Source organism: Lonchura striata, chromosome 5, assembly GCF_046129695.1.
Source record: "Lonchura striata isolate bLonStr1 chromosome 5, bLonStr1.mat, whole genome shotgun sequence".
Lineage (NCBI taxonomy): Eukaryota > Metazoa > Chordata > Aves > Passeriformes > Estrildidae > Lonchura > Lonchura striata.
In genome coordinates, this window is record NC_134607.1 from 71454574 (window position 1) to 71479436 (window position 24863).

Genomic DNA, 24863 nt, shown 5'->3' on the forward strand with positions numbered 1-24863 from the left:
TTGTGTTGAGAACCAAGAAGTGGTGACGTGATGAAGGACAGGATTATGGAAATGTTCTCCTGGTGAAATCCTAAATCCCAGGAATGTGAGGACACAGAGAATTGGGAATTTATTGAAGAGAATTTGAATTTTGAGCGTGATCTGATCAAGGGATGATTTATTGGGTGTAACATTTCCTCACAGAAGGAAAGGTTCCAAAGGAATTCTGAATTTTCCAAGCCTGGGTCAGGTCCTGTGCTGGGAGAAGGAAAAAATTCTTTATTTTTAGGGTTGGGGAGGCCCTGTCACAGGATTCCCAAAAACTTCCCCATCCCTGGAATTGTCCAGGCTGGCTGGAGCTTGGAGCCCCCTGGGATGGTGGAAAATGTTGGGAAGGTTTGGGAGGAGATGGGCTTTAAATTCCCATTCCATGATTTTATGTGGAAAACAAAAGTTCTTTTTTTCCCAGTCCTGCCTTGCCAGGATTATTCACAAAAATCAATAACTTCAGAAAAAAACAAAACAAAACAAAAAAAAACCCAAACAACCCCCCCCAAAAAACCCAAAAAAACCAAAACCAAAGAAAAACAAAACAAAAAATTCTGCAACATCCTGACCAATTTTGAGCCCTTACCCACTTCAGCTTTTTTCTTTGAAAATATTATTTTAGAACGGATTTTTAACATGTATTTTTACCTTCTGCAGGATTTTAATGTATTGTGTTAATCAGCTTTTTTGCTAATTATATCCATATATTCTGGTAGGTTACAGAGCTGCTTTGCTGCTTCCATGATTTTGGAATTTTTTTTCCTCGGAATGTTGTCCTTATTTCTGAAAGAATGAGTTGTTTGTGAGAGGGATGCTAAAATAAATGTGTTCTCTTTTAAAAGTATATTATAAAATAGAAATATGCAATAAATAATATATAAATATATATTATATTGTAAATATATTGTCTTTACAGGTGTCTTTGTTCACCTGTTTTAAAATCCAATGGACACAGAGGCAGTTTTCTCTCATTTAAAATTTAATTAAAACTACTTATTAATTAAAAACCACTGAGTTTGGAATTATTTCAGTTGTTCCTGCCGCATTTCCAAGTGGCCCAATCTTAAAATTTACCCAAGATTTAAACATTAATTTTAAAAAATTACAAATTAATTTGAAATTTTATTTTTGCTTCATTCTCTCACAGCTGGAAGTGGAAAACCTGAGGATTTAATTCTCAGCTCAGCATGGAAAAATTTCATATTTTTGCAGTGCTTTGGATTTTTTTAATTATGTTTTTATTGGTGTTCAGTGAAGTTTTAAGGATCTGAGTGGGTTTTTTCTATTTAATTGAAGAATTTTTACACCTTTGCCCAGCACAGGACACGGAAATCAAGGAAGTCACGCAGGAGAGTGGAAAAATCTGTAAGATTAAATTTATTCCAGTTATCCTGCTCATTAAAATATTCCCACCTCTGGGAAAAATAAAAAAACCTTTAGAAAAGGCTTCAAATCAGGTGAGATCAGAGTAAAAATAACATTATTCCTTTTGAAAAACAGAAGTAATTTCATTTAATGCAGATTTTTCTGCTATTTTTACACTCGGAACACCTGAATTTTTGTCCTCGCTGTGAACAAGGTGAGATGAGTTGAAGGGGTGAGAAAATCTCTGCCAAGCTTTGACTGAAATTTGATTTTTTTAGGTGATTTAATGGCCTCTGGTGTGGTTTTTTTTGCAGCACTTTGCCTGGTTTTGGTGACCCCTACCCCATGCTGGTGTTACTGGGCCCTGTGGCCGGGGGGAGGAGGCAACTTGCTCTCAAAATCTGCAGAAAATTCAAGAATTTCTTCAGATTTGGGTAAGTTCTGCTCCCCGAGCTCAAAAACGACACCCGAGGATCAAGGTTGGAATGGCTGGTTTGGTTTGTGGGTTTTTGTTTGTAAAGAAGTTAAAAACAAAGAATTTTGTTGTGTTTTTGTCTAATCCCGAAGTTATTAATGAGAGAAAAGGTGTTTAAATGATCAAATTGTTTTTGAAGGTGAACAGAAAACAGAACAAATATATTAAAACACAAATCAAAGCATAAAACAAGCAACCTAAAACCAATTAAATGAATTAAAATCACAAACCAAAGCATAAACAAGCAACCTAAAACCAAATGAACAAATTAAAATCACAGACCAAAACATAAACAAGCAACCTAAAACCAAATAAACAAATAAAAATCACAAATCAAAATATAAAACAAGCAACCTAAAACCAAATAAACAAATAAAAATCACAAACCAAAGCATAAAAGCAAAAACTGAAACAAACATAAAAAAAACCAGAAACCAAAACAGAAAAAGCCAACAAAACAAAAAACACAATTAAAAAAAATAATAAAAAAAATGCAGACCAAAACAAAAAAAAAACCAAACCCACAAAAAAAACCCCCAAAAAACACAATCAAAAACAGCTACAAACCAAAACAAGAAAAACCCAAATCCCCCAAAAAACACAAACAAAAAACCCCAAAACCAACCAAAAAGCCCAAAAAACCAAAAAGAACAAAAAACCCACAATAAATCCTAAAGAAAAAAAAATCTCAAAAAACTCTCAAACAATCAAAAAAAATCACAATAAAAAAATTAAAGAAATCAAAACTCAATAACCTGCTCTGCATTCCCTTTTTCCTCATTTATTTATCCATTAATTTTCTATTTTAAGGGAAAAAGTCTGTTATGCCACTGTCAAAATTCCTTTTTTATCCCCTTTCTTTAAACTCATATCTTAGAAATTACAAATTCAACTCCATTTGAAATTTTCCAAGCATTCTGTGAGGGTAATTTTTTGGTTTTTGGGGTTTTTTTAAGAGCATTTTTTCATTGCATCTTTTATTCCCTACAACTTCCATGAATGAGGGTGAAAATTAAAAAAAAAAAAAAAAAAAAAAGGAATAGACCCTTAACAGTGCAGAAAATTACAGCCATAAAGCAATTTTTATTTTTTAATTATTCAGGGGAGATTTGAGCAATTTTCTGCCTGGGAATTTCGACCATTGTGCTCATTAAAAATGGATTTTATGCAAGATACTCTGGCAGTCTGAATGTAAACATGGCCTTGCAATTAAAAAGGGCTGAAAAGTGTAAAAATTACAGGAAATCAAATTAAATTGGGCCCTCCAACCATCTGGCTGGTGCTCAGCAGTGACCTTTGGAGCTGGGTGTGTTTGGTGTTATCCCAAAAAAAAATCAGGAATTTTACAGAGTCCGTGTGGAACTCGCTGCTCTCATTTTTTTGGGGGATAAAAAGGTCCAACCCCTGAATTTCTCTGAATTTCTGACTGGTTCCCAGCCCAGTTCTCTGGAAAAAATGAGAGAAATGCAAAGTAGAAATGAGGAGAAAAATCGGATTTTTCAAACAGAACCAGACCCGCTGAATACTGCAGTAATAAATTATCACCTGCATTAATAATCTGATTTTTGGGGGTTTTTAGTGGGTTTTTAGTGTTTTACCCTGGTGGCTGAGGTTTATCCATTCCCTGCCTTTATTCCCACTGGAATGGCAAAGCAGAAATGAGGGGGAAAATCTGATTTTCAAACAGAACCAGACCCACAGAATACTGCAGTATTAAATTATCACCTGCATTAATAATCTGATTTTTGGGGATTTTATTGTTTTACCCTAGTGGGTGATGTTTATCCTTATGGGATGTCAGGGAATTCCTTTCCCTGCCTTTATTCCCACTGGAATGGCAAAGCAGAAATGAGGAGAAAAATCTGATTTTCAAACAGAACAAGAATCTGTTAATACTTGAGATTCAAATTATTACCTGCATTAATTAGCTGGCTTTTGGGGTTTTTTGGGGGGATTTTTAGTGGGTTTTTATTGTTTTACCCTAGTGGGTGATGTTTATCCTCATGGGATGGCAGGAATTCCTTTCCCTGCCTTTATTCCCACTGGAATGGCAAAGCAGAAAAGAGGAGAAAAATCTGATTTTCAAACAGAGCAAGAGTCTGTTAATACTTGAGATTCAAATAATTACCTGCATTAATTAGCTGGGTTTTGGGGTTTTTTGGGGGGATTTTTAGTGGGTTTTTATTGTTTTACCCTAGTGGGTGATGTTTATCCTTATGGGATGTCAGGGAATTCCTTTCCCTGCCTTTATTCCCACTGGAATGGCAAAGCAGAAAAGAGGAGAAAAATCTGATTTTCAAACAGAGCAAGAATCTGTTAATACTTGAGATTCAAATTATTACCTGCATTAATTAGCTGGCTTTTGGGGTTTTTTGGGGGGATTTTTAGTGGGTTTTTAGTGTTTTATCCTAATTTGAAGCTGAGCCTGCTGAAATTTTTACCTTCCCTGCCTTTTATCCCACTTTTTTCCCCACTTTCAGCATTGTTTCTCCCCTTCCCATTAGACATCTATTTAAAAATTGCACTTTGCAGCTCTTTCTTAACCTCACGGCTCAGCCCAGCTCCTTTCCCACATTTAGGATTTTGCTTTCTGTCATCCCCAGGCTGACAGAACTGGGAAAAAAAATGGATTCATCATTTCTCCGTGCCAGGCTGCCGTGCCTGCTCCAGCTCAGGCCACGCTGGGCTGGGGAGGGATTTATAGCCAAAATTTCACTTTTCTTTGCTGTATTTATGGGTTAATCTTTCATACACGCAGCATCCAGGGGTGTGATTTGCACCTCTTTTTATTTCTCCTATTTCTTTGCTGCTTTAAAAATAAAATTATTTATCGTTTCCCTGCTTTCCCCCCCCCCACACACCTCCCACATCTATTGCAGAGCTGCTGCAGGGATTGAAAATCGGTTATTTCTTTATTCTCCCATAAATCTCCCAGGCCCTGTCACACCACCAGGACAGCTTATTTTGGGGAAGAAAACAGATTCGATTATTATTTCATTTCTCAAGAAGAATTTGGCAAAATGGTGGAAGCTGTAAGTACCTGACTCCTGTCCTTGTAGCTTTTTTCCTTCTCCCATAGTGAACTCAGTTTCTCTGTCCAGCCTGATTTATTTTATTTTTTACATTAGCTTCGTGCCTGGGTGTGAATGTTTATTCACTCTCAGTTGTGTTTTTAAGTTTATAGACAGAAACCACAAATTTCTTGTAGATTTGTGCTGTCTTTTCCCCTGTAAATGAATTTATAGAAACCACCAGATAGGCAAAATGGCCAGTGGGGAATATTTAAATAATGGTATAACATAGAAATAAACTTATTTTCAGGCACAAATGTAGCGTGGGGTTTATTGGTTTTATTTTTTCAACGTTTTCCAGCAACCCAGCAGGGAATTCCTTGGAAGTTTAGCAAATCCCCCCTAAAGGAGTGAGTTTTCTCAGAAGGATTTCTGCCTCCAGCTGCTCTTTCTGATGCCTTCTGCAACAAAACTTTGCCTTGAAAAGCCACAAAAAAGCCCTTTATTTGTATTGATACCAAAGGGGGAAACCAGCAGAGCCTGAAACAACTGAGCTGACCCTTCATGATAACAATAATCAAGGAGTTCAATTTTAAAAACATCAAATAAATCTGCTTCCATCTCTCCAGGGCTGCAAATTTGAAATCCCCGCGCCAACTCCAGTTGCAGTTTTTCCTTTTCCTTGAAATCTCCCATTATTTTTTTTGGATAAATCCACCAGTAGGAAGCCCCTTGCTTTGGATTTTCCTTTCCAGTGGGAAGGAATAACCCAGGAACGCCGCCAGCACTTTGTTCCAGGATTTTGGAATTTGATTATCCACGGACAAGGCTCAAGCTGATTTTGGTGCCCTCATTAACGCCGACCTGAAACAGGAAGAAACTTGGCAGGGAGAGAAATCACGGAAACCCAAAGCGTTTCACTCATTTGGGGACGTTGTTCCCCTTGGAATCTTTCCCTTGGAGTGATCCTAGTTTTCTGAATTTCAGGGGAAATTTCTGGCAACCTACAAATACGGCGGGCACAGCTACGGGCTGGCGAGGGACACGGTGGAGTCCATCGCCAGGGAGGGGCTGGCGACCTGCGTGCACCTGGAGATAGAGGTGAGCATCCCCTGCCCGGGACATTCCTGCATGGAATTTGGGACAGGACAAAGGGAACGGCCTCAGGTTGTGCCAGGGGATGATTTATTAAAAAAAAAAAAAAAATAGGGATATTGATCTAGTATTGATCCAGCTGCGATGGATAAAAAACTCTCTTAACGGTTTAAAGTTGGAAAGTGATTTATTAAAAAATATGGGTATTGGTCTAGTACCGATATCCAACTGTGAGGGGTAAAAACTCTCTTAACGGTTTAAAGTTGGAAAGTGATTTATTAAAAAATATGGGTATTGATCTAGTACCGATATCCAACTGTGAGGGGTAAAAACTCTCTTAACGGTTTAAAGTTGGAAAGTGATTTATTAAAAAATATGGGTATTGGTCTAGTACCGATATCCAACTGTGAGGGATAAAAACTCTCTAACGGTTTAAAGTTAGAAAGTGTGTGTTTATTGTGTGTGGGATAACTTCCAAATAGACACTGCACCTTCCAGGTGATTACAGAGTCTTTTTATCCATATAAATATTTAATACCCAAAATACAAATCCATATTCATCATTTTGGTACATCCCAAATCCACTCTGCAGCTTCCAGGAGATTACAGAGCCCTTTTATCCATATAAATATTGACTACCCAAAAATACAAATCCATATCCATAATTTTGGGACATCCCATTCCCAAATCCACATTGTGCCTTCCAAATTATTAGAGTCCTTTTATCCATACAAGTACTGAATACCCAAAATACAAATCCATAATTTTGGTACATCCCATTCCCAAATCCACACCGTGCCTTCCAAGTGATTACAGAGTCTTTTTATCCATCCAAGTATTGAATACCCAAAATACAAATACAAATCCATAATTTTGGTATATCCCAAATCCACACTGCAGCTTCCAGGAGATTACAGAGCCCTATTATCCATATAAATATTGACTACCCAAAAATACAAATAAATATTCATAATTTTGGTACATCCCATTCCCAAATCCACACCGTGCCTTACAGATCCCTTTTATCCATACAAGTATTGAATACCCAAAATACAAATCCATAATTTTGGTACATCCCATTCCCAAATCCACACCGTGCCTTCCAGGTGATTAAATGATAAATATTTATCATTTTTATTATCATATTTATCAATGATAAATATTATATCATATTTATATTGATATATCATATTATATGATATATCATATTATATCATTTATATGATATATCATATTATATCATATTTATCAATGATAAATATTTATCATTTTGGTACATCCCGTTCCCAAATCCACACCGTGCCTTCCAAGTGATTACAGAGCCCTTTTATCCATCCAAGTATTGACTACCCAAAAATACCAATAAATATTCATCATTTTGGTACATCCCATTCCCAAATCCACGCCGCAGCTTCCAGGTGATTACAGAGCCCTTTTATCCATATAAACATTGAATACCCAAAAATACAGACACACATTCATCATTTTGGTACATCCCATTCCTCGCTTCATATGCTAATCATTTCCTATGCAAATCAGTTTTTGTCCCTTGAAATGGGTCGGTGTCCCTTTCATGGGGAGGGGTCCCAAAATGAGGAATTAAATGAAGTTTTCCTCCTTCTGACCTATTCAACATGACAAATGAACTCTTGGTACAATTCCCATTCTTGTCTTCATTTGGTTTCAGAACAGAGGAGCCCCACGATTGTTTTATGTTCCTAAAATCTATTTGACAGTTTCTGTATTCTTCATTATAATTTCTTCATTAAATTCCTCATTATAAACCCAGCTAACTAAACATTGTGCTGACAAGCAATCAATTATTAGTTAACTCCTAACTCCATCAAGGCCTACTCATTTATTTTAATTAACTCTAGTAAGGCTTATCTCTAACTAAAATCTTAGCTCCTCTAAAATCTCTAAATTCCTTAAAATTTACGTTTCATCCCTTCCTGCCATTTGCAAGCTCTTTTCCATGGTTTTGGTTAATTTTTAGCCACTGTCACATAAAACCTCATCCGAGTTTTGTATCTGAAAACAATAATTGTGAGTTATGGGTGGGGATGGAAGGTGCTGAGTCCTTTATTTGCCACGGGGCTCAGAACAAAAGTGATTTAGCAGCATTAAAGGAAATTTTAATTAGGGGCCGTGGGCTGAGACTGGAAATTGAGAGCTTCATTCCCTTTAATCTGGAGTGTATCTTGGGCTGATAAAGGAGAATTACACCAATTTTAAAAGTCCAAATCTTGCTGAGCCTGCACTTGCAGAGTGGCTTCTGCAAGGCTGACACTCAGTTCTGTTTTAAATTAAATTAAATTAAATTAAATTAAATTAAATTAAATTAAATTAGATGTTGGTGATGCTTCCCCTTTGCTCTGCTAGCCACCAATGCCTGCAGAGCAATTTCCAGCCAATAATTCGGGATAAACCCAGAGGGAAAAAAAACCCCAAAACTCAGCTACAAGTTCAACAAACACTCAATTTCAAGAATAAACCCTTATGGGTTTTTTCTGCTTTATTTTCAAGCAGCAACTCAGCTACAAGTTCAACAAACACTCAATTTCATTAATAAACTCTTATGGTTTTTTTCTGCTTTATTTTCAAGGAGAAAAAAACTCAGCTCCAAATTTAACAAACACTTGATTTCAAGAATGAAAACACCGTTTTTTCTCTGCTTTATTTTCAAAGAGAAAAAGCTGAACTCCAAATTCCAAAACACTGAATTTCAAGAAAAAAAAAACACTATTTATTTCTGTTTTATTATCAAGGAGAAAAAACTGAGCTCCAAATTCCGCACTCAATTTCAAGAAAAAAAACCCACTATTTTTTCTGCTTTATTTTCAAGGAGAAAAAGCTGGGTTCCTTGTTCAACAAACACTCAATTTCATGGAAAAAACACCTTTTAAATCTTGTTTTCCAGGGAGAAAAAACTCAGCTACAAGTTCAACAAACACTCAATTTCAACAATAAAAACATTGGGTTTTTTCTGCTTTGTTTTCAAGGAGAAAAAACTGAACTCTAAATTCCACAAACACTCAATTTCAATTAAAAAAAACACTGGATTTTTTGTGCTTTATTTTCAAGGATAAAAAACTGAGCTTCAAGTTCAACAAACATTCCATTTTATTTAAAAAACCCTGTGTTTCTCTGCTTTATTTTCAAGGAGAAAAAACTGAGCTCCAAATTTAACAAACACTCAATTTCAAGAAAAAAACCCACTATTTTTTCTGCTTTATTTTCAAGGAGAAAAAGCTGGGCTCCTTGTTCAACAAACACTCAATTTAATGGAAAAAACACCTTTTAAATCTTGTTTCCCAGGGAGAAAAAACTCACCTCCAAATTTAACGAACACTCGACTTCAAGAATAAAACCACATTTTTTTTCTTGTTTTTCAGGGAGAAAAAACTCACCTCCAAATTTAACGAACACTCGACCTCAAGAGTAAAACCACTTTTTTTTCTTGTTTTTCAGGGAGAAAAAATTTAATGAACACTCAGCTTCAAGAGTAAAACCACATTTTTTTCTTGTTTTCCAGGGAGAAAAATCTCAGCTCTAACTTCAACGAACACTCGACTTCAAGAGTAAAACCACTTTTTTTTCTTGTTTTTCAGGGAGAAAAAATTTAATGAACACTCAGCTTCAAGAGTAAAACCACATTTTTTTCTTGTTTTCCAGGGAGAAAAACTCAGCTCCAACTTCAACGAACACTCAACTTCAAGAGTAAAACCACATTTTTTTCTTGTTTTTCAGGGAGAAAAAACTCACCTCCAACTTCAACGAACACTCAACTTCAAGAATAAAACCCTGTTTTTTCCCTGCTTTCTTTTCAAGAGTCTCGCCAAAAAAAAAAAAACCAATTTATTTTTTATTCTGCTTTCTTTTCCAGAGCAAAAAGCTTCCAATTCCACAGAGTCTCGCCAAAAAAAAAAATAAAAATTTATTTTTTTTTCCTGCTTTTTTTTCAAGGGTGTCCGTAGCTTGAAGAACACCTACTTCCAGCCCAGGTACGTGCTGTTGGTCCCCAGGGATAAATGGAAATACGGGGAGCGCCTGAGGAGGACGGGATTGTTCAGCAGGACGGAGATCGCCGAGGCGCTGGCCAGAGTGGACACGTACCTGCAAATAAATCAGGATTTCCCGGGATACTTCCACGCTCTCATCAACACGGGTGAGCTCCTTTCCTTTGGGGTCGTTGGGAATGGAGGGGCAGGAATTTTAGCTGCTTTTTTTTTTTTTTTTGCCAGGGTTGGGGTTAAATGTGATATTTTTTGTTGGGACTCAGATGTTTATTGGTTCTTATCTCCGTTACGGTCTCACGAATTGTGAGTTCTACAGCACTTCAAGAAACTAAAAATGGAGCCCCATTTCTCTCTCTACAAGACTTTTTAAAAATAAACTAATTAAGAAATGGCACCTAAATTATTTTATTGTTATTAGTTCTTATCTCCGTCACAGTCTCACAAACTGTGAGTTCTGCAGCACTTCAATCCAACAAACCAAAAATGGAGCCCCATCTCTCTCTACAAGGCCTTTTAAAAATAAACTAATTAAGAAATGGCACCTAAATTATTTTATTGTTATTAGTTCTTATCTCTGTCACAGTCTCACAAACTGTGACTTCTACAGCACTCCAACAAACCAAAAATTGAGCCCCATCTCTCTCTCTGCAAGGCCTTTTAAGAATAAAATAATTAAGAAATGACACCTCAATTATTTTCACTTTTAACCCAATAACCAACCACCCGTGCCCCTCAATGTGGACTTTTAAAACCACCCAAACCCACGGAGAAGGAGGTGAAGAAGAAGGACAAACCTCCACCCTAAAACCTCCCTCTTGTTTTATATCTATTATTGTATTCTAAACCCTTAAACTCTGAGTTTCCCAGCCTGTGCTATCACACACTTCTATCCAAACTCCACACCTGTAATCTCAGTTTTATTATTGAATTTTGGAAATTTCCACAGCCTTGGGTCAGTGCAGAGTTCTCCTGGGGTCAGTGCCTGGCAGCACAGAAATCTGGAATTCCCAGCAGCTTCCAAGAAGTTAATTGCTGATTTCCTTTGGGATAATTAGGAATTGAGGGACAGCAGGTTGTGGAGTTTTTATCTTCTTTTTACCACGGTTGGGATTAAATGTGTGAGGTGATATTTTTTATTTGGACTCAGATGTTTATCAGTTCTTATCTCTGTCACAGTCTCACAAATTGTGATTTCTACAGCACTCCAACAAACTAAAAATGGAGCCCTATTTCTCTGCAAGGCCTTTTAAAAATAAACTAATTAAGAAATGGCACCTAAATTATTTTCACTTTTAACCCAATAACCAACCACTCGTGCCCCTCAGTGTGGACTTTTAAAACCACCCAAACCCATGGAGAAGGAGGTGAGGAAGGACCAACCTCTGCCCCAAAATCTCCCTCTTGTTTTATATCTGTTCCTGTATTCTAAACCCTTAAACTCTGAGTTTCCCACCCTGTGATATCACACACTTCTATCCAAACTCCACACCTGTAATCTCAGTTTTATTATTGAATTTTGGAAATTTCCACGGCCTCAGGTCAGTGCAGAGTTCTCCTGGGGTCAGTGCCTGGCAGCACAGAAATCTGGAATTCTCAGCAGCCAGGGTTCCAACAGCAGGTGGGAGAATCCTTTCCGGAAGGAATAATTCCTTTTGTAGAGGTGTTTTCTGGGGCTCCCCACATTCAATTACAGCACCGTGGTGTAATTATTGCAAATTTTTAAATGTGGCACACAGAGCTTGCAATTTAAACATGGCCCTAAAGAAATAAACCAACAGGAAAATATTTCGGAGAGTGCAGAGCCTGAATTTCAGCTTTTTCTCAGTGTGTTCTTTATGAAGATGATGGTATTTCTCCCCAAGAGACATAAAAAATGTATTTCTGCGATAAACGATTATTTCTGTATTTTCTGGCTAAGTTAAAAATGCATTTCTGTGACAAACAATGTATTTCTGTATTTTCTGGCTAAGTTAAAAATGTATTTCTGTGACAAACAATGTATTTCTGTATTTTCTGGCTAAGTTAAAAACGCATTTCTGCGTCAAATTCATGTGATTTGTGTCTTTGCACGGATGAAAAGTTGGGTTTTTATTCCGTTCCTTCTCTCTCTGCCATGAAATGCATTTCCCTGTCTGCAGATGAGTTGGAGGAGGCGTTCACAGAGCTGACTCACCTTGTCAAGGTCTACCTGGGCTTGGAGCCACCCGACTCTTTGGACGTTCAAGGCACCAAGGGCAGGGCAGGTAAAGTGGTTTGATCAGCAGAAAACTCCTAATTATTGTTAATTTATTTACTGAAATCTCTAAATGATGCAGCTCGTGAGACCTGAAACATCCACGAGCTGTTCTGCCATGGCTCTCCCAGGATGACTCCTCCACGAGGATGGTTTTGAGCTCAGATGGAGTTTCCAACTCTCCTGAGGATGGTTTTGGGCTTTGTCTGGAGTTTCCTGACTCTCTTGAGGATGGTTTTGGGCTCTGGATGTTCTCCTGATGTTTTTTGGGCTCAGATGGAGTTTCCAGCTCTCCTGAGGATGGATTTGGGCTCAGATGGAGTTTCCGGACCCCTCTGAGAAAGGTTTTGGGCTCAGATGGAGTTTCCTGATTCCTCTGAGGATGATTTAGGGCTCAGATGGAGTTTCCAGCTCTCCTGAGGATGGTTTTGGGCTTTGAATGGAGTTTCCTGACTCTCCTGAGGATGAATTTGGGCTTTGAATGGAGTTTCCTGACCCATCTGAGAATGGTTTTGGGCTCAGATGGAGTTTCCAACTCTCCTGAGGATGGTTTTGGGCTCTGGATGGTTTCCTGACTCTTTTTTTGGGCTCAGATGGAGTTTCCTGACTCATCTGAGGATGGATTTGAGCTCAGATGGAATTTCCGGACCCCTCTGAGGAAGGTTTTGTGCTCAGATGGAGTTTCCTGACCCATCTGAGCATGATGGTGTTGGGTTCTGGATGTTCTCCTGACATTTTTGGGCTCAGATGGAGTTTCCAACTCTCCTGAGGATGGTTTTGGGCTCAGATGGAGTTTCCAACTCTCCTGAGGATGGTTTTGGGCTTTGAATGGAGTTTCCAACTCTCCTGAGTATGGTTTTGGGCTTTGAATGGAGTTTTCTGACTCTCCTGAGAATGGTTTTGGGCTCAGATGGAGTTTCCAACTCTCCTGAGGATGGTTTTGGGCTCTGGATGGTTTCCTGACTCTTTTTTTGGGCTCAGATGGAGTTTCCTGACTCATCTGAGGATGGATTTGAGCTCAGATGGAATTTCCGGACCCCTCTGAGGAAGGTTTTGTGCTCAGATGGAGTTTCCTGACCCATCTGAGCATGATGGTGTTGGGTTCTGGATGTTCTCCTGACATTTTTGGGCTCAGATGGAGTTTCCAACTCTCCTGAGGATGGTTTTGGGCTCAGATGGAGTTTCCAACTCTCCTGAGGATGGTTTTGGGCTTTGAATGGAGTTTCCAACTCTCCTGAGTATGGTTTTGGGCTTTGAATGGAGTTTTCTGACTCTCCTGAGAATGGTTTTGGGCTCAGATGGAGTTTCCAACTCTCCTGAGGATGGTTTTGGGCTCTGGATGGTTTCCTGGCTCTTTTTTTGGGCTCAGATGGAGTTTCTTGACTCATCTGAGGATGGATTTGAGCTCAGATGGAATTTCCGGACCCCTCTGAGAAAGGTTTTGAGCTCAGATGGAGTTTCCTCATTCCTCTGAGGATGGTTTTGGGTTCAGATGGAGTTTCCAGCTCTCCTGAGGATGGTTTTGAACTCTGGATGTTCTCCTGACGTTTTTGGGCTCAGATGGAGTTTCCTGATGCTTTTTTGGGCTCTGAATGGAGCTTCCTGACTCCTTTTTGGGTTCAGATGGAGTTTCCTGACTCTCCTGAGGATGGATTTGGGCTCTGGATGTTCTCCTGACTTTTTTGGGCTCAGATGGAGTTTCCAACTCTCCTGAGGATGGATTTGTTTTGAGCTCAGATGGAATTTCCTGACTCCTCTGAGGATGATTTTGGGCTCTGGATGAGTTTCTGACTCCTTTTATGGACTCTGGATGGAGTTTCCTGACCCCTCTGAGAATAGTTTTGAGTTCAGATGGAGTTTCCTGATTCCTCTGAGGAGGATTTTGTGCTCAGATGGAGTTTCCAGCTCTCCTGAGAATAGATTTGGGCTCAGATGGAGTTTCCTGACCCCTCTGAGGATGGATTTGGGCTCTGGATGGAATTTCTGACTCTTTTTCGGGTTCTGGATGGAGTTTGCTGACTCCTGAGGATGGATTTGGGCTCTGGATGGAATTTCTGACTTGGTTTTGGGCTCTGGATGGAATTTCTGACTTGGTTTTGGGCTCTGGATGGAATTTCTGACTCTTTTTTGGGCTCTGGATGGAGTTTGCTGACTCCTGAGGATGGATTTGGGCTCTGGATGGAATTTCTGACTCTTTTTTGGCCTCTGGATGGGTTTTGCTGACTCCCGAGGATGGATTTGGGCTCTGGATGGAATTTCTGACTCTTTTTTGGCCTCTGGATGGGTTTTGCTGACTCCTGAGGATGGATTTGGGCTCTGGATCTCCCATTCCCGATAAATCCCAAGTGAGGGGTGCTCATGGCTGGACTTTGTGCCCCCCAAACTGGCACAACAAGAAACTGGGATGGCACCAGGATTTCCTTTTGCCCTTCCCCAGGATGGCCCAAGGAGCAGGAAAATCAGGATAATGAGATGGGAAGACAACTGAAAACTCCACTCCACATGTTTTGGGGTGAGCCACCGATCCCAAAGGATCTGTGGTGTGTTCCAAAGAACCTTTTTAACCCCTGAATGGCCACTTCCAGCTCATTCCTGCTTGTGTAACTCGGGTCAGGGAACGGTTCCAGGCAAAATTCCATGGAATTCCTGAGTGGGATGGGACCCACAAGGATCATCCAGGCACAGACATCCCAAAATCCCAACCTGGGAGCGGTGTCCAAATGCTCCTGGAGGAGTTTTGGGAATGTGCTCATTCCCTGGGGAGCCTGGCAGTGCCCACCACCCTCTGGGGGAAGAACTTTTCCCAAAATCCCACCTAAACCTGGCACAGCTCCCGTTGTCTCCTGTCCCTGTCACAGGGAGCAGGGATTGGAGAGACCCCGAGGAGTCTCCCCTCACCTCCTCCTCTCCGGACCCTCCTTACGTCACTTCCTAAATTTATTAAATCTATTAAATGGTGTCAATTCCTAAATGAACACAGCGAAAAACAAACGGAAAACAAGTTCCTAAATTGATTACATCTATTAATTTATGTCAATTCCCGAATTAGCACAACAAAAACAAACCCCAAAACTCTCCCAAACTTTCAGACAGATCGATTCCTTGATCCTGCAGCCACAGAATTGGCCCCAGGAGGGAAAGAGAGGAAGAACTTTACTGGAATAAAAAAAAAATACCCAAAAAGGACATTATGGTAAAAGAATGTGCAAAATGAATTAAAAATAAGCTATTTTTAAGGAATTTTTCCCCTCTGACTCCAGGAATTTCAATGGTTTGGATCCATTTTAGATCCATGGGAGCAGGCTGGAGAATCAATTCCCTCAGGAGCACAGAGCCAATATCACAGCTGGGGAAGGCTGCGAATAAAAGCATCTGAAAAAAGGGCAAAATGGCTGGAAATTTTAATAAAGGACAGTGCAATATTCATCAGTTCATCATTTCATGTCATTTTGGATCATGGAAGAATGAATAATATTAATTTCCCAGCGGACAGGGGAAAAGCTTCTGCACACATTGTGGCTCCTCAGAGCTACAGCAGTGAGGACTTTGCTGAAAAATCTTATTTAGCTTTAAATTAAGTCGATTTTATTTTAATTTCCAGAACTTCCGCCTTCATCTGAAATGAAAAAAAAGGTGATTTCCTTGCCTTATTTGCTATAATATTGTATTTTCTTGCCTTAAAAACTCTGGGGACATTTTGTCTCAAAGGCAACAAACCCCACCAAACCCTAGAGAGACGATTAGAAAAGAAGGGAAAAGCCTGAGGATTAAAAAGAAAAGATTTTTATATAAACCTGGTATTTTTGGAGATAAATTTAAATATCTGAAGCTCCTTTAAAGGACTTTGTATTCTTCTTCCAGAGAGCCACTTGTCACTTACAGAAACTTCATGAACACTGCAAGATTTTTGGCAGTCCTGCTGCTCATAAAGTAACTTTTAAATTTACCACACACCATTAAATTCGCTCAGAGACCCATTTGTAAGTGTTTAAATAAGTTCAGCTCTCTTATTTCTAGAGCTCCTCTCTCCTCCTGGACTGTGGGAAATAATTTATTTTTCAAACCATGCCCCAAATTTGTCTTTAAAAGGGAGTTTTTAGTGAGATTGGAGAGGGGGAAGATTGCTTGTGGGAGATTATGAGAAGTTTATAATTCTTTTTCTTTTTTTAATGAACTGCTGGGCAAGATCTTTTGCTGGTGTACATATTAAAAAAAAAAAAAATAATAATCCAGGGAGAAAATAGATAAGTTCTTTTAAAAATCTTTTAATAGCAGAAGTAGAACAGTTTTTGGAGTTGATAATGTTTTGTACTTCCATTGGCAGCTTTCATCCATGGCACCCAGTGATTTGAAACTATAAAATATTGGATATTTTGGGTTGGGAGGGAATTTAAAGCCCATCCAGTCCCAACCCTGACACCTTGGACAATTCCAGGGATGGGGAATCCACAACTTCCCTGGCAAGCCAGAGCCCTCAGAGGAAAGAACACCAAACAATATTTATAAGGTTATTTCTATGGCTTCATTTCACATTTTGATGTGATTTTACACACAGGATAAATCCCAGTTTACGGAATTTTTTTTTCCCCCAATTTTGAAATAATTTGAATGATTCAAAATAATTTTGATTTTAAAAGCTGAGTTGTGTGGAGGGACCTTAAAGCCCATCCAGTGCCATGGGCAGGGACACTTTGCACTATCCCAGGTTTCTCCAAACCTGTGGAGGTTTTGTATGGGAGTTATTTACAGAAGCAATATCGATTTTCTATTTACTGAAAAGCTGCGTACACTTCTGCGAAAATCACATGTGAAAGATGGAAGAAACTGGAGAGCAATAAACTGACAGAAATTTTAGGTTTTGTTTCTTTACTTTGTCATTAAGGAAAGGTTGTAGAGGGAGGAAAAGCATCCTAAAACTTTTGTTTCGATTCTTATTACTTTTTTTTTTTCTTTTTAATTACTGTTAATAAATGTCTCTTTATAGCCTTTGAAACTTTTCAGGCTGCTTTGCCTTTCTCCTAGTCCCAGCAGGAAATGGGTGAGTACATCCTAGTGGGTGCACGGGTGATTAGCAAACACTGAACGCCACGCTCGTTAGCGCTCATTAGCGGGGAAATCTCAAATTAGAGAACCAAAACTGTCCTAGTTGAGAAGGTCACAATGCAAAGCAAGGCTCTCCATTCTCAGAAGGCTCCAAGCTGGTTTTATTCATGCATGGATGCATTTTATACATTCTTACAAAACCCTTAATTTACATTTACTGATGCTTTTTATACATTCTTACAAAACTCTTAATTTACATTTACTGATGCTTTTTATACATTCTTACAAAACTCATAATTTACATTTATTGATGCTTTTTATGCATTCTTACAAAACTCGTAATTTACATTTATTGATCACGAGAGACAAACAAAGTGCTCATTGGAACAGGCATTTGCAGTTTCTCTTATTTATCCTCCTTTCTTTCTTGGTTTCTACGCCAACAACCTTGGTAGGAAATTCTTTCAGGAGTAAACATGGATCCTCTTATCAAACATGGATCCTCTTATCAAACATGGATCCTCTTATCAAACATGGGTCCTCTTATCAAACATGGATCCTCTTATCAAACATGGATCCTCTTATCAAACATGGATCCCCTTATCACACATGGATCCTCTTATCAAACATGGATCCTCTTATCAAACATGGATCCTCTTATCAAACACAGATCCTCTTATCAAACATGGATCCTCTTATCAAACACAGATCCTCTTATCAAACATGGATCCCCTTATCAAACATGGATCCCCTTATCACACATGGATCCTCTTATCAAACATGGATCCTCTTATCAAACATGGATCCCCTTATCAAACAAACATGGATCCTCTTATCAAACATGGATCCCCTTATCAAACATGGATCCTCTTATCAAACATGGATCCCCTTATCAAACATGGATCCTCTTATCAAACATGGATCCTCTTATCAAACATGGATCTTCTAATCAAACATGGATCCTCTTATCAAACATGGATCCTCTTATCAAACATGGATCCCCTTATCAAACATGGATCCTCTAATCAAACATGGATCCTCTTATCAAACATGGATCCTCTTATCAAACATGGATCCCCTTATCACACATGGATCCCCTTATCAAACATGGATCCCCTTATCAAACATGGATCCTTTTATCAAACATGGATCCTTTTATCAAACATGGATCCTCTTATCAAACATGGATCCTTTTATCAAACATGGATCCTCTTATCAAACATGGATCCTCTTATCAAACATGGATCCTCTTATCAAACATGGATCCTCTTATCAAACATGGATCCCCTTATCACACATGGATCCTCTTATCAAACACGGATCCTCTTATCAAACATGGATCCTCTTATCAAACACAGATCCTCTTATCAAACATGGATCCTCTTATCAAACATGGCTCCCCTTATCAAACATGGATCCCCTTATCACACATGGATCCTCTTATCAAACATGGATCCTCTTATCAAACATGGATCCCCTTATCAAACAAACATGGATCCTCTTATCAAACATGGATCCCCTTATCACACATGGATCCTCTTATCAAACATGGATCCTCTTATCAAACATGGATCCCCTTATCAAACAAACATGGATCCTCTTATCAAACATGGATCCCCTTATCAAACATGGATCCTTTTATCAAACATGGATCCTCTTATCAAACATGGATCCTCTTATCAAACATGGATCCTCTTATCAAACATGGATCTTCTAATCAAACATGGATCCTCTAATCAAACATGGATCCCCTTATCAAACATGGATCCTCTAATCAAACATGGATCCCCTTATCAAACATGGATCTTCTAATCAAACATGGATCCCCTTATCAAACATGGATCCTCTTATCAAACATGGATTCTTTTATCAAACATGGACCCTCTTATCAAACATGGATCCCCTTATCAAACATGGATCCCCTTATCAAACATGGATCCCCTTATCAAACATGGATTCTCTTATCACACACAGATCCTCTTATCAAACATGGATCTTCTTATCAAGCATGGATCCTCATCTCAAACTTCTCTCTGGCTCCGAGGTCGCAGTAAAACCTCTCCCACACAAAACCACCACAAAACCCCAACCCAGCCGGGCCTGGGCCACTCCCAGGGATGGAAAATGAAAATGGAAATGTTCCTCCCCGTTTCTCTTCGGAATATTTTAATTGAGGATTGTCTCTCCCACCCCAGCTTCCAGGAACCAGCTCTTCCCAGAGGAGAAGTCGTCCCCAGGCCAAGGATCTCCTCGGCGCTCTCGGACTCCGTCCTCCGGTGACGTTTTGGACCCTTCTGCCAAAACCTGCCCCGGGGAGCTCCTGGAAATGCCGACTGCAGCCCCGGGCTCCGTGGTAAGGAGCAGCTCCTGGCACCTCAACCCAGGAGCTGCACTCCAACCTTTTCCAGTTCTGAGGGAAAAAATGTCCTCGGCCCCGTTCCGATTCCAACAACATCTCCCGGTTCTCCTGGGAACGGTTGGGGATGGAACCTGGGAATGGAAGCGTGGGATGGTTTGGGTTGGATCTTTAAGATCATCCTGTGCCACCCCTGCCGGGGGCAGGGACTCCTCTGGAATTCCTGTCGTGCACATTCCCAAAAAAAAAAAAAAGGTGAAGGAGCTGAGACGTGGGAAGTTTTGGAGCTGAGGGATTTGATGGAATAAATAATCCCAAGAAGGTGAAAATTCAAGGGGAGGAGACTCAGCCCTTCAAGAGCACCTAAAAATTGTTGTGGGTTTATTTTGGTTATTTTCAAGTGACCTGAGAGAACACAGAAATGGGGGAATTAAAGCCAACAATCACAAAATCTTCCAGAGAGAGGAAGGAAAACCCCTGCAGCTGCAAAATTCCAGGGCTTGTTTACAGTTTATCCCAATGCCTATTACCTATATTAAATTATTTTCTATCTTTTATATGGTACATTACGTGTTACATGTTCACAGTTTATCCCAATGCCTATTGCCTATATTAAATGGTGATTTTCTATCTTTTATATGGTACATTACGTGTGACATGGTTACAGTTTATCCCAATGCCTATTTCCTATATTAAATGGTGATTTTCTACTCTAAACCAATCTGTGAGTGCCAACATCACCAAGAACATGGAGGTGAGGAAGGAGAAAGAGGGAGGACAGGGCAGGCCCAAATCCCAAATCCATCTTAAACCTCTGACCCCCATGTACAAAACCAAAACCCCCCTGTACAGCACTCAGAAATTCTTCCCTCTACTCTGTGGCTCCTTCTACTCTAAAATCTAAACTTTGTGACTTCTTGTTCTTCCTGCAAGGTTGGTAACTCATTCCATGGCTCAAACCCAAAATCCCAGCTGTTTGCAGCTGCCTGCCAGGGTCTCAAATGCTTCTGACCTGGGCCCGGAACATCCAAAAATGTCTGAGGGACATCTGGAGTTCCGACAGGAGAGGACCTTGGACTCCTCCAGTTCCACCCTCTGGACTCTTCCCACTGTCCCAGGCTGCTCCAAGCCCTGGCCTTGGGCGCTTCCAGGGATCCAGGAGCAGCCACAGCTTCCCTGGGAATTCCACCCCAGGGCCTCCCCACCCTCCCAGGGAATATTCCCAATATTCCAATATTCCCTCTTTCAGCCAAAGGCCAGTCCCCCTTGTCCTGTCACTCCGTTCCCTTGGTGTCAGCGTTCGGGAACACAAATAATCCCGGGATGTGATTCCATGCAGGTGCTTTTATTGGGAGCTCTGGAATCAGGGCTCCAGACCCAAATCTGACTCCAACACGGCTTTTGAGCTGAACGTATTTTATATTCTATCCTTATATAACTCACATATTAATTATTAAACTTATATTGTTCTATTGTATACATTGACATGAGTTTCTCGTGATCTTTCTTAGGCCCCTGACCACAGTTCCTCATGATGATTCTTACCATTAAACAGTAATTATATTTAATTACTGAACAATCATCACATCTAACAATTATATCATTTATCATGAACTGGTGCAGCTCTAGCAAGGTACAAGGTCTTCGTGTACCCAGGGTATTTATTTTTCTTTTCAGGACCTACTAAGCTTAATTTTCCTTTTAACCCTAAATCCCCATGATTTAAAAACCCAAATCCCCATGATTTAAAAACCCAAATCCCCATGATTTTAAACCCTAAATCCTCATTATTCTAAAACCTAAATCCCCATGATTTTGAAACGTAAATCCCCACGATTTTAAACCCCAAATCCCCATGATTTTAAACCCCAAATCCCCATGATTTTAAAACCCAAATCCTCATGATTTTAAACCCTATATCCCCATTATTCTAAAACCTAAATCCCCACGATTTGAAACCCTAAATCCCCATGAATGATTTAAAAACCCAAATCCCCATGAATGATTTAAAAACCCAAATCCCATGATTTTAAAACCCAAATCCCCATGATTTGAAACCCTAAATCCCCATGAATGATTTAAAAACCCAAATCCCATGATTTTAAAACCCAAATCCCCATGATTTAAAAACCCAAATCCCCATGATTTAAAACCCTAAATCCTCATGATTTAAAACCCTAATTCCCCTGATTTTAAAACCCAAATCCCCATGATTTTAAAACCCAAATCCCCATGATTTTAAACCCTAAATCCCCACAATTTGAAACCCTAAATCCCCATGATTTTAAACCCTAAATCCCCACGATTTTAAACCCTAAATCCCCACAATTTGAAACCCTAAATCCCCATGATTTTAAACCCTAAATCCCCATGATTTTAAACCCTAAATCCCCACAATTTGAAACCCTAAATCCCCATGATTTTAAACCCTAAATCCCCACGATTTTAAACCCTAAATCCCCGTGATTTTAAACCCCAAATCCCCATGATTTTAAACCCTAAATCCCCATTATTCTAAAACCTAAATCCCCATGATTTTAAACCCTAAATCCCCATGGTATTAAACCCCAAATCCCCATTATTTTAAACCCTAAATCCCCATGATTTTAAACCCTAAATCCCCATTATTTTAAACCCTAAATCCCCACAATTTTAAAACCCTTTCACTCTCATTGGCATTGAGGCAGCTAAGCTCAGAGCAGAGCCCAAATCTTATTTTCTGCTCATTTTTACTCCAGAATAAATTGATTATTTCATCCGTTTGTGATGGGGGAAGGAGCAGAATTCCATCTCTGAGTTCTCCACAATGATGTGGAATTTTCCTGTTTTCTGGGAATTTCTGGATGCACTTGGATTTTTATCGACCCCATCCAAGCCAGGCCCTTCCCACTTCTATTCCAGTCAGGCATCAAATTTAATCCCATTTTTCACCCCTTTTTGCTTTTTTTAATCAACAAAACCACCTGGATTTCAAACAACCTCCGGACACTCCAGCTTCTTCCCTTTTTCCTTTTTTTTCCCCTTTTTCTCCCAAGACGTTCCCTCCACGGCTGCTGCTCCTTTTGCAGGAGAACAGCAGGAAAAAGAGGAAAAAATAAAAGAAATTTATAAAAGCAGCAGGGATGGCTTGGCAGGCAGCACGATTCCCCTCTCTCCATATTTCTGATTTATTTTGAATTTATTTCGAATTTATTTCCAATTTATTTCCAATTTATTTTGAATTTATTTTGAATTTATTTCCAATTGATTTTGAATTTATTTCGAATTTATTTCGAAATTATTTCCAATTTATTTCTAATTTATTTCCAATTTATTTCCAATTTATTTTGAATTTATTTTGAATTTATTTCCAATTGATTTTGAATTTATTTCGAATTTATTTCGAAATTATTTCCAATTTATTTCTAATTTATTTCCAATTTATTTCCAATTTATTTCCAATTTATTTCCAATTTATTTCCAATTTATTTCCAATTTATTTCCAATTTATTTCGAATTCCTCCGGTGTTTAAAATCAGAGCTGGGGGTGGATTTCAAATCTGCTTTTCCCAGGATTTCAAAGAAATTCCTGGCTGAGAAATGGGAGACACAAAGAGGGAAATTCCCACTTTTCCCTTTCCTGGGATGAAATTCCAATTTTAAAGGCAAATTCCCAGCTGCAGGAGTCTGCTCCTTCTCACCCAAAGCTTTGTTGGTTTAAGCTGAGGAAAATCCAAATTATTTCCTTGTGGCTCTGCCATCGCTCCTGGCCCAATAATCTGTATTTTATTCATTTTTATATTCCAATTTTACATTTTACCTGCAGTTTATAATTTATAGTTTACCTCAGGTTTAACTCGGGGCTCACAAAGTTCTTTTTTTTCTTATTGTTCTCCTTTTCCAGAGATATCTTTGTATCTACTTTATAAAAAAAAAAATTAAAAAAATATATATACTATATATTTATATATATATGTATTTATAACTATAATATATAAATATATATTTATATATTTATATAATATTTATTTATATATTTATATAAAAATACATTTATTTGTATATAAACATATTTATAAATAAATATTTTCGATATAGTAAATATATATTTAAATATATAAATGTCTATTTTAATATATTTTTATATAAAGATTTATATATAATATATAATTTCTATTATTCTATTCTATTCTATTCTATTCTATTCTATTCTATTCTATTCTATTCTATTAATTTAATTTATATTAATTTATATAACATATTATATGTTATATTTATATAACATATTATATATTTTTATACATTTTTAATATATAATATATATTACAGATATAAAATATATGTTATATGTTATATGTTATATATTATATATTATATATTATATATTATATTATATTATATATATTATCTTTATATATATATATATATATATATATATATATATATATATATATATATATATATATATATATATATATATATATTGTTGACACATGTGTGGAAAACCAGAATGAAATAATAAGGTATTTTTATTATAGATAGACATAAAAATATATATTATATTTATAATATAACAATATAATATAATATAATATAATATAATATAATATAATATAATATAATATAATATAATGTAATGTAATGTAATGTAATGTAATGTAATGTAATGTAATGTAATGTAATGTAATGTAATGTAATGTAATGTAATGTAATGTAATGTAATGTAATATAATATAATGTAATGTAATGTAATGTAATGTAATGTAATGTAATATAATATAATATAATATAACATAACATAATATAACATAAAATAATATAATAATATTATATATATAATAAAGAAATTACAATATATTTTTCTATATACATTTAAATATATATAATAAATATCTCTATAAATATATATTTAATATATACATATAAAATATACATCCTAAATATACATATATAATATATAAAAAATATCTCTACCCACAGAATGATTTCCTTCTGTTTCTCGCCGTGTGCCAACGTTCAGGGTGAATCCCGAATTCCCGGTGGAAATCAGGAATATTCCTGCGGCCCCAGGCCGACTTTTCCCGCCCTACATTTGGGATTTTCAATTCTTTTAATTATTTTGGTACTCAATTAACGTCCCGTGCCCAGAGCCAGCCGCGGCCCTCGCCCTGGGAAGTGAAATGAAAATGAAAAATCAGAATTTTCTGTGAGTTTGGGGCTCCGGCCGCCTCCTGCCCTGGATTCCTCTGCCGGTCATGAA

The 24863-nt window shown here is 38.0% G+C and overlaps 1 protein-coding gene across 1 annotated transcript in view; it reads left to right on the forward strand.

Moving 5' to 3' along the window:
* The window catches only part of LRGUK (leucine rich repeats and guanylate kinase domain containing), a 44042-nt gene extending 21320 nt beyond the window's left edge, over positions 1–22722 (forward strand). The window contains exons 11-17 of the mRNA XM_077783160.1: positions 1707–1826; positions 4803–4899; positions 5866–5979; positions 9940–10141; positions 12131–12235; positions 19464–19744; positions 22660–22722. Coding sequence (XP_077639286.1) covers positions 1707–1826; positions 4803–4899; positions 5866–5979; positions 9940–10141; positions 12131–12235; positions 19464–19744; positions 22660–22722 — 982 coding nt within the window. The remainder of the gene's footprint in view (positions 1–1706; positions 1827–4802; positions 4900–5865; positions 5980–9939; positions 10142–12130; positions 12236–19463; positions 19745–22659) is intronic.
* Positions 22723–24863: the final 2141 nt, after the last annotated feature.